The 10874-nt window shown below is 44.2% G+C and overlaps 2 protein-coding genes across 2 annotated transcripts; both read right to left on the bottom strand.

Annotated features, from left to right (window-relative positions):
* Positions 1-1374: 1374 nt before the first annotated feature.
* Positions 1375-3984, bottom strand: LOC103071580 (protocadherin gamma-B4). The gene has a single exon (XM_007460466.1). It carries the CDS (start codon positions 3813-3815, stop codon positions 1404-1406), a length of 2412 nt encoding a protein of 803 aa, XP_007460528.1. The 5' UTR covers positions 3816-3984; the 3' UTR covers positions 1375-1403.
* Positions 3985-6246: 2262 nt separating this feature from the next.
* Positions 6247-8727, bottom strand: LOC103074343 (protocadherin gamma-A7). The gene has a single exon (XM_007460472.1). The coding sequence runs from the start codon at positions 8725-8727 to the stop codon at positions 6247-6249; it is 2481 nt and encodes an 826-aa protein (XP_007460534.1).
* Between the last annotated feature and the right edge of the window lie 2147 nt (positions 8728-10874).

Here is a 10874-nt window from a genome sequence, read left to right as displayed (position 1 = left end):
GTCTTGTCTAAAATTTGAAGAATTCAACATGCCATTTTTCTCCTAGAGATAGTAGAATGACTAGAAGACCTCTAGCTATATTAGTTTAGGGCTACAAAAAAAAAAAAACACATTTCAAAAATTACATAGGAGAAGTGTGTGTGAGAGGAATAACAGAGGCCAAAACATTGTGTTTTCTTTGATAGAGGAAGCCTATAGAATGAGCATCAATACAGATTAATCCTGAAAAACCTATGCTGTAAGTAAGGAGAACATGCTTTTATCTTCTGGTGAACATAGTGAATCTACTGATAAATAAAATGATTTTACACACACACACACACACACACACACACACACACAGAGTACAATGAATACAATTACAGTAGGTCCATCTACATAAAATACAGGTTAAGAGACGTTATTCTAGGAGTTTTTGAAACAAAAGAGAAGTAAATATAGGAAACAAAATATTAGATTAGTATGGAAACCATTATAGTTAAATCAATTAAGAAAAATACCTAATTTTAGCTTATATTTTTTCTTTAAAGGTTTATTTATATGACTGCCTACATTTACATTTACAGTATGTCCAAGCTGAAAAAAATCACAATATATTAAGCTGTGGAAGAAAAATTTAGGGAAAAATCTCAGTAGTTTTATGGGAGACCCTATAACATTGCCTAATGTTTCCCTTGTAGATAAAACCACAACTTCACTGCTTTGTAAATCAGAGCCTGGTAAGACACCACTAAAAGACACATAATTGCTCTGAATTCAACCTCCCTTGAAGAATGGTATGACAGCTTTTAGACTGGCTACTACACTCTTAAGACAATGTTTGGATCGAAAAATTGTATATAGGCACACATTGGTAATATTTTGAGTTTGGTTCCAGACCACTACAATAAAGGGAATAGCACAATAAAGCAGGTCACAGAAATTTTTTGGTTTCCCAGTGCATATAAAAGTTATGTTTTAAAGTGTGCAATTGCATTATACCTTAAAAAATGTACATGCCTTAATTTAAAATACTTTATTGCTAAAAAATGCTAACCATCATTGGAGCCTTTAGTGAGTCGAACATAATCTTTTTGCAATAGTAATATCAAAGATCACTGATTATAGATCGCCATGACAACTATAATGAAAAAGTTTGAAATATTTTAAAATTTAAAATATTGTGACACAAATTGTGACACAAAGACATGAAGTAAGCAAATGCTGTTGGACAAATGGTGTCAATAGAGTTGCTTGATCCAGGCTTGCCACAAACCTTCAACGTGCAAAACAACAACAACAACGAAAAAACAAAGACTCAGTATCTGCGAAGCGCAATAAAGCAAAACAAACTAAAACAGAGATACGCCTGTATTTTCTTGTGAATATGGAGAACTGTCTAGACCATAAGAAGCAGGTTATACTTACAGGAAACTCACCTGATGGGAGGTTGACTCACTGGAATTACAAAGTGGAAATAAGGCCCCAGATGAATCACCACAAAGTATGTCTTGTCCTGAACTCAACTGCTCATTACATTTTAGAAAGTTAAACTCTGTCTTTCCAGTATGGGCAACGCACAGATTGTAGGAATAAGGTAAAGTTCCTTCACTGTAGTTGGGGGGAACCACGGGTCCAGACTTGACACAGACACCAGGCTGAAAGCAGCCCCAGGCAGCTGGGCTGGAGGAGCGTCGAAGGTGTAGGGCGACCGCCAGAATCACTGCCAGGAGGAAGAGCACCGAGATCAAGGCCAAGGCCACCACCAGGTAAAACTGCAGCTCAGCTTGGGGGTCAGTGGGCTCAGAGTGGTCACTGAGGTCCGGCAGCGCCTCCTGCAGGCTGTCCGCGAAAACCAGGAGCAGCGTGGCGGTGGCCGAGAGGGGCGGCTGGCCCCCATCGCGCACAGCAACCAGCAGGCGCTGGCGGGCCGCGTCCCTGTCGCCCAGGGCCCGCGCCGTGCGCACCTCGCCCGTGCGCAGCCCCACGCTGAAGAGTCCGGGCTCGCTGGCCTGCAGCACGTGGTAGGACAGCCAGGCGTTGTGTCCAGAGTCGGCGTCCACCGCCACCACCTTGGTGACCAGGTAGCCGGGCTGCGCGGCGCGCGGCACCGTGTCGAAGAGCGCCGAGCCGTCGGGCCCCAGCGCCGGGTACAGCACCCTGGGCGCGTTGTCATTGCGGTCGCCCACCAGCACGCGCAGGCTCACGTTGGCGCTGAGCGCGGGCGAGCCGTGGTCGCGGGCCTGCAGCGTCAGCTCGAAGGCGCGCAGCTGCTCGTGGTCGAAGGCGCGCTGCGCGAACACCACGCCGCTCCGTGCGCTCACGGACACGTAGGACGACAGCGCGCGCGGCTCCAGGTCGCTGGCCACGATGGAATAGGAGACGTGGCCGTTGAGTCCCAGGTCAGGATCCAGCGCGCGGACTTGAGTGATGGAGGTGCCAGGAGGGTTGTTCTCTGCTACGTGGACCACGTAGGAAGCCCGTTCGAAAACTGGCATGTTGTCGTTTACATCACCGATGTGCAGGGTGATGCTTGAGCTGGAGGAGAGGGGTGGCTTGCCTCTGTCAGTGGCTGTGATGGTGATGTTATACTCAGGGGTCTGCTCGCGGTCTAGAACTCCACCTGTCACTAATTTATACGTGTTTCTTGAAGTATTGAGTATTTTAAATGGAACATCGCCTTCTAATTTACAAATAACTTCTCCATTGTGCCCGGAATCCTTGTCACGGATTTTGAGCAAAGCAATGTGTGTTCCCAGCTTGGTGTCCTCCATAATAAGATCTGGTAGAGACTGGAATATCACTTCTGGGACATTGTCATTTATGTCTAGGACTTCTATCTCCACGGTACACTGGGCAATCATTCCTCCACCATCCTTTGCTTCCAAAACTATGGAATATTCTTTGACTTCCTCAAAATCTAATGCATTTAGAAGAGTAATTTCCCCAGTATTAGAATTCAGGTCAAACTGGGTAATCTGACCTGCTTCAGTGAAAGAGAAGGTGATCTCGGCATTGACACCCTCATCTTGGTCGGTGGCCATAACTCGAAGCACAGTGGTGCCTGGGAGCACGTTTTCTGGAAGCTCCACCCTGTATAGCTCTTGGCTGAATACTGGAGGGTTATCGTTGGCATCAGTCACTAGGACTTGTATCTGTGCAGTACTGCTTAGGGGTGGATCCCCGAAATCCAAGGCCATCAAGGTCAAGTGGTAGGACGTCTGCTCTTCCCTGTCTAAAGGTGTCTTCAGTACCAGCTCAGGGTATTTACTGCCATCGAATTTCTCTTTAATCACAAGTGAGAAATGATCATCAGGACTGAGCTGGTAATTCTGTAGTGAGTTGGTACCAATATCTGCATCATGGGCAGATCCTAAAATAAATCGTGCCCCAGGCTTTGTGGACTCACTTATTTGTAGCTCAAAGGAATTTTGCATGAATTTTGGTGTGTGGTCATTAACATCCTCGATCTCCACACTCACGTGATAAAAGTTCAATGGATTTTCAGCAACAGCCTCAAATTCTAGAGCACAAGCCGGCTTCTTCCCGCATATCTGCTCCCGGTCTAGCCTGCTGCTAACAAGTAACTCCCCGCTCTCTGAGCTCACAGTGAAGTAAGGCTTCTCCGAACTGACCCGCAGTTTCCGAGTCGGTAACTCGTGGACACTGAGTCTCAGGTCCTTGGCGAGGTTCCCCACCACCGAGCCCTCTGGCATCTCCTCGGGAATCCTGTAGCGGATCTGCTCAGAGAGCGCCAGGCAGAACAAAGACAGCAGGAACGGAAAGAGCACTGGCCGCCTCTCAGCCCAGCCCCTCTCCCCAGCTCCGCTCCCCATCCCTCTTGCTCCCCTCAGCTTGCTCACCGGCTTGGAGACGCCGGATTACAAACAATCTCTGTGCCGCAGTAGTCCGGAGCTCCGAACAGCTTTATTCCGGCGTGGGGGGTCAGGCAGGGTTTCTTCTCCAGAGGAGGAAGCGGTGGAAAGGCTAGCGAGTCTGAGATGGGAAAGTGCGCTGCGTCTGCGCGAGGAGGTCGCCAGCACCGAGCTCTCCACTTTGGCCAACAGCGGCGCCCAGAGTCCGCACTAGGAAACTGCAGCCCCCGCTGCTTAAGTTTAAACAGCTAAAATAATTATAACCGTTGTGCCCAGCTGAAAAACCCTTTTTAGATGTCTGTATATTTAATAACGTTTAATTTGTACTATTAGAAAAGTCATTATCCCAACTTTCCAGGTTTTTAGGTAAATCAGGTAGATTTGATATATAAACATCTATATACTGACATAATTATTCCCCAACTTTCAAATCCGCACTAGTAATAGAAGGATAACTATAACACAGACTTGGCCTGAACGATCTCAGAGCATAGTAATTGTGAATGCTTATTAATTAGCAATATGTTGGATAAGGTTTTATCTTTGTTTCCTCGTCGCCTTTTCCCTTACTGTTTTGGTACCTAATTCAATTTTTCCAGAGAGCAACAGTAATGCTGAAATTGTCTTTTAAAAGGGCACAATTTTTTTTTTGAGCACAGGCTCCGGACGCGCAGGCTCAGCGGCCATGGCTCACGGGCCCAGCGGCTCCGCGGCATGTGGGATCTTCCCAGACCGGAGCACGAACCCGTGTCCCCTGCATCGGCAGGCGGACTCTCAACCACTGCACCACCAAGCAAGCCCTAAAAGGGCACAATTTATACTTAGCTCTCTTCTTCCAAAATAGTTTCAGTGATTTCTTTATAGTAACATTACTTGATTTTAACTTCCAATATCTCACTTAAAGAAATGATGCAGCCTTTTAGAAAAGAGCCTATCCCTCTCCTTCCCATTGCACGATTATTTTTCTGGGTACAAAATGCAACATAAATCTCCCAAACTACCAGGGGAATAATATATTTTGCTTTGCAACACAAACTCACTAATCATGGTCTAGGTACTGAGGCACTTGTTCCCACTTCTGTACTTATCACATCCCGTAATGACAGTTGAAGGAAATAGTCCCTAGAAAGTTTATTTGCCATAGCTCACTGAATTTAGTGATGATTTCTCCTCTTTGTTTAAAAATATTTTTAATCATCTAATAAATTTGGTTGAGGGGGTTCTTTTTCAAAATACCTGATAGCCACATTTCTGCCTCATAGAGTGTCAGTAACATTATCCTCTCCCCCAAGTGATTGTGCATCTGAACACTGCAGAATGTATGAAATATACTCCCACAGGACTGCACAGACCTTTATATGCAAAACACCACCTAACACAACATTATGCTAGAAAAAATGTGCTCTTACCTAATACTCAAAAGGTCCCAGTGAACAAGATTACCTTGTCATCAACTACTTCCTGATACTAATCAACTGATGTATTGAGTTATACTAAAATGTTATACAACAAGTATAGACCTAGTTAAATGCAGACTAGATTACTTCTAACTGAATTTTTCAGCAGACCCAATAAGTAAAATTCACTAGTGGTCTAGGACTTGAGTGTATGAGATGGTTGTTTCATAAAGCCAGCATCCCAAATCTCCCACTTATAGAGCCCATATACACACTTTGAATGACTGCATCACTAACACGGCACATTAGGATTTGGGGTTAAAAACATGCAATGGCCTATTTCACAAATGTTACTTATAACACTTGAATGGCATTTTATTTGATGTCACATTTTATTGGTTTTGGACAATGACCTTTAGTGTGGTATTAGACTCCATGTCTGTCATTGATAGAGATCTCAGTGAAGCCTGACACACACACATTTCATTCTTTAGGCATCCATCTAACCTTCTACCAGGACCTGACTTTAACAGACAATTGCGGTTTAAATAGGTCAAAAGCCATGGAGGTTTTCAAGGTCACCAGGGAGAGTTACATGAAAGCAGAAGCAAGGCACAGAAAAAGTCTTCAGACTGAAAATTTTTTCAAGAGCCTTTTATGGATCTGATCTAAAGAGAGTCCTGAGAAAACAGAAGTGTACTTTCTTACGAACCTCATGCAGTGAGAAAGACTTAACAATTCATTCTCATTTATAAAATACATGAATTAAGAACACCATGGGGAACATAAGTAGAAGGTATAAAAATGCGATTATCCACTTATTCACAATCTTGTCCATATGCTTTCACTATAAATATGATGCCAAAACCTATGTCAATAAGCGTTCCATGTTAAAGAATCACCTCCGAAATAAACGATTAATCTTGCTTTACCACTTGAAAGGGTTTTTGTTTTACCCATCTTCAAATCACTTATTTCGCAAAACAATAAAGAAATTAACACAAAATATAGTTCTTCGAAGAATATAAAGATAAATGAATGATTGAACTCACCTGAATACTTTGGGCTTTATCCTTACATTCATGAAAATCTATGGATGTTAACAAGGGATCCTTATTCTCACAGCTCTCCTGGCTGATGAGCGTGTCAGCGTAGTTGGGCTGCGGGAAGATCACTTGACTCCCCCGCGAGTCCGCGGTGAGCGAGACCTCGTGGGAATAGGTCTGCAGGAAAGCCCGCACTCCGTCCACACCCACAAAGTGAGAGGCGGGCACGCCCTCCAACCCGCCTCCTGAAGCCCGGAGCAGGCGCGACGTGTGCCAGCGCCTCAGCCTGAGCGCCAGTAGAACGATGACAAAGGCAAGAAAGACGCAGGACACCGCGGCCACGGCCATCACCAGGTACAGCGTGAGGACGGAGTCGCCAGAGTCGGCGGAGCGCTCGAGACTCCCCAGGTCGGCCAGCACATCTGGGATGCTGTCAGCCACAGCTACCGTGAGTGTGACAGTGGCAGAGAGAGGGGGCTGGCCGTGGTCCTGCACCGCCACCACCAGGCTCTGCTTGAGCGCGTCTCTGTCCAGCAGGGCCCGCGCTGTGCGCACCTCGCCCGTGTGCAGCCCCACCGCGAAGAGTCCCGGCTCGCTGGCCTTGAGCATGCGGTAGGACAGCCAAGCGTTCTGGCCCGAGTCTCTGTCCACAGCCACCACCTTGGTCACCAGGTATCCGGGCTCTGCAGAGCGGGGTGCCAGCTCCACACCCGTGGGACCGTCAGTGGGAAGGGCAGGGTACAGAATCTCAGGTGTGTTGTCATTCTGGTCCAGCACGAATATGCTCAGAGACACGTTGCTGCTGAGCGGCGGATCCCCGCTGTCACTTGCAGTCACTCTCAATTGCAGGTCATGAAACTGCTCATAGTCGAAGGAGCGCAATGCATATAGGACACCAGTATTGGAGTTGATGGAAACATAGGAGGATACAGATGCCCCCTGGAGAGTATCTTCAGACACGGAGTATGTGACACGGGCGTTCTCATGGCTGTCAGGGTCACATGCAGTCACAGAGAAGATGGAGGTGCCTCTGGGGTTGTTCTCAGGCACAAAGACGGAGTAGGAGGAGTGGGGGAAGGCAGGTGGGTTGTCGTTGGTGTCTGCCACATTCACGGAGATGTGAGTTTCCGTGGACAAGGGAGGGCTTCCACCATCTGTGGCTTTCAGTGTGATGTTATATACAGAAAATTTTTCCCGGTCTAGGTTTTTTGCTGTCACCAATCTATAATAATTGTCTATTGATCTTTCTAATTTAAAAGGCAGATTTTCTGAAACAGTGCAGGTCACCTGGCCATTTTTCCCAGAATCTCGGTCTTGAAGGTAGAAAAGAGCAATTACTGTTCCAGGAGGAGTGTTTTCGGGGACTGAGCTGCTTACAGATGTTACAGTCATTTCCGGGGCATTGTCATTCACATCTAAAATTGTGATCAGTACTTTAGCCCTTGTCATGCTACCAGGACCATCCTGAGCTTGAACTTCCATTTCATAGTAGCCAGATTCTTCATAATCTAGGCCACCTAAAGTTGATAATTCTCCTGTGTGGGAGTTCAGCTGGAATATCTGTAGAATTTTTGGAGTTATTTTCCTAAAAGAGTATGTCACTTCCCCATTGACTCCCTCATCCAGGTCGATAGCATTTACCGTGAGTAGTCTTGTGCCCACTGGCACGTTCTCAGGGACGGTTACTTGGTATTGGGGCAAAGAGAAGACTGGCGCATGATCATTCATGTCCACCACTGTTACTTGAACGCGGGCGGTTCCAGATCGGGGTGGATCACCGCCGTCAGAGGCTGTGAGGAGGAGGTGGTGAGTTGTCACTTCCTCCCGGTCCAGCACCCGCTCCAGCACTAATTCCGGATATTTAGTTCCATCCTCTCCAGTTTGCACAACCAGGGAGAAGTGGCGATTGGGGTTGAGATGGTAGCTCTGGAGAGAGTTCGTGCCCACATCCGGATCCCTAGCCTCATTTAACGGAAATCGCACCCCAGGAGCTGTATTCTCCATTATTTTCACATTCATTTCTTCCGTCAGGAATTTAGGAGTGTTGTCATTAACATCCATTATTTCCACTTCTACAGGGTAAAGATTCATTTTATCTTCCATCAGGATGTTAAAGTTCACCAGACACCGCGCGCTCTGAGCGCAGAGCTCCTCCCGGTCTATCCTGCCCGCGGTGACCAAGCTGCCGCTTCGCGGATTCAGAGCAAAGAGCTGCGTCCTACCTCTGGAGACGATGCGGACTCCCCGCTCCGCCAACTCCCAGGGCTCCAACCCCAGGTCCTTGGCGATATTACCCACAAAAGACCCTGTGTCTGTCTCCTCCGGAATGGAATAGAGAATATGTCCTGCCGAAACTTCCCTCTGGGTCCCCAGGAGGATGGAGAGCAGGATGAATCCTCTGTAGTCCCCGCCCCTCTCCCGAGCCGCCATTCTTGTTCTGCTGATCTTTAGACACTGGCCTATCTCCTGTTGTGTTTCTGGATGCCAGTATGTCTGCGTGGAGCCCTCTGTATTCGGAAAAGGAGCCCAGAATCCAGTGGTATAGAGGCCTGAGTTTAGTGCAGCTTGGAAGAGAATTTGTCTCAGTCTGGCGTTTCTTTGTGCTGTAAAAGCTCAGTGGTTCTGGCGGATCTTTTGAACCATTTTTCCCCTGGCTGGTGAACAGCGGCGCTCAGAGTCCTTACTAAGTTACTGCACCATATTGAAGCAAAATAATTGATTTTTCAGAAAGTTGTTTTATCCTTCAAAAGTCTCCCATTTATATTCCTTCAATTCATACAACTCTGATATCATTTAAAATTAAATTTTAAGAAATTGTGCATTAATGCAACAATGTTCATGGATGGATGTTTATTAATCCCAGATTTTTAATTCTCTGCTCTGCATTGCAATTTTGAAATGATTCTTAGACATTGCCTCACACCTTATTGCACATAGATAAAAATCAGTCATTGCAGATAAAAAAGTATGATTTATTTTTAAAAGGTGTGTATACATAAGAAAGATGTTATGTAGAAAATGTTTATATCAGCATATACATTTAAGTTAATTCAATAATATTGAACATATACTATGTTCTAGACACCACCATGGAAGGCAGAGTCCATTTTTTCTTTAACATATAGAGAGATAATTTAATAACATTTTTCATTGAATGGAATCTTAGAGATTGTTTAGTCCAATACCTTCAGTTTAATGATTTTAAAAATGAGAGGGAATTGCTTTATCCTTGACTGTATAATGGTAGAACCAATGTAGGAATACAAATATCCTCATTCCCAGTCTCCTAAGAAGAAAAAAGGAAATCATTGTTGGCCTTGGATGATGCTTTACGCTCAAAAAGTGCCATTAGAGATGAGGTGAGAAGCCAAGCAGCTACAATCAGCTACAGAAGCAACTCATTTTATATAGAAGGCAGAAATTTGCAGATTCTCCTGGCTGTGGATTCATAAGGAAATGACTGTTGGCTTCACTGTTTCTTTTCATTATGCAATTAAAATAATCACCCTACCCTATAATTGAGAAAAGATGGGTAGATAGATGCAGGACTGTCCTGAGACGATCCTTAGAGGTACTCACTGCTCCACTGATGTTAACGAAGTAAAACTCAATTGTTGATGGATCTGAGGTTACTCTCAGCTGGCAGAAATAAAACAAATTCCTTCCACATAGTTGCAGAAGAGAGTGACCTGTTCTGAAATGAAGACCTGGCAAGAAATCACCTTGCTTTGTAAATTATTTTAAGCCCTGGGGAGTAGCTAGTAGCACCAGACGGAGAACTAGAAGTGACACTGTAAAAGCTTAGCTCAGCTGGTGAGAAGTTCCTGACTAAGTAATCTGTTTCTGCTCTCTGATGGCCTTACGTCAAAATACAGGAAATACTTTGAATGAAATGCCGTTTCAATCTATCAAAATAATTCATATCATATTTGCTTTCACCTAGTAGATAAAAGAACTTTTTGTTGTTCAAAGGAACCAATATGAGTATTGTAGATTAATTACATAACCAGGCGTTTAAAACTATTAGTTTAGTAGCAACCTTGAATTTCTTGTTGATGTAAGTAAAGTATATGGTCATTAAAGATCATGAGTACTTGCAGATATTTTCAAACAAAACTTTCATGTCCATACATTATGGATCCCAATGTCATAATTTTTTTTCTTCTTGATACTTCAAAATTCATAGCGTAATCTCACATTTGTCTCTTACTCTGTTTTTAAAAAGTCTCGATTAACAATACTTCTGGGTACCTTCTTTGGAGCTAAATAAATAAGATCTAGATAAAGGACACAATCAAGTTTTTAAAGTTACTCTACAACATAAAATTAAATATTAAAAATTTCTACTCGACCACCAAGAGGTGTTTAAATATAACATAAAACTACTATATAAAATTGAAATAATGTATTTTTAAAGGGAGTATGTTATTATTGATTGAGTTATTGGGAAGAATCTTGACCTTCATTTGTTTACTTACATAAAAAAATTCTATGAAAAGTCTATTCATCTTCCCGACAGTGAGTTTATTTACCTTCTCTCTTTTCTTTTTTTTTTTTTTTTTTTTTTTTTTTTTTTT

This window comes from Lipotes vexillifer, unplaced genomic scaffold, assembly GCF_000442215.2.
Source record: "Lipotes vexillifer unplaced genomic scaffold, Lipotes_vexillifer_v1.1 scaffold1860, whole genome shotgun sequence".
NCBI classification, from domain to species: Eukaryota; Metazoa; Chordata; class Mammalia; order Artiodactyla; family Lipotidae; genus Lipotes; species Lipotes vexillifer.
This window is presented reverse-complemented; position numbering and strand designations above follow the sequence as displayed.

What these genes read in the sequence shown, in the direction of transcription:
- LOC103071580 (XM_007460466.1), bottom strand. Translation starts at nt 3,815, where the DNA reads ATGGGGAGCGGAGCTGGGGAGAGGGGCTGGGCTGAGAGGCGGCCAGTG.
- LOC103074343 (XM_007460472.1), bottom strand. Translation starts at nt 8,727, where the DNA reads ATGGCGGCTCGGGAGAGGGGCGGGGACTACAGAGGATTCATCCTGCTC.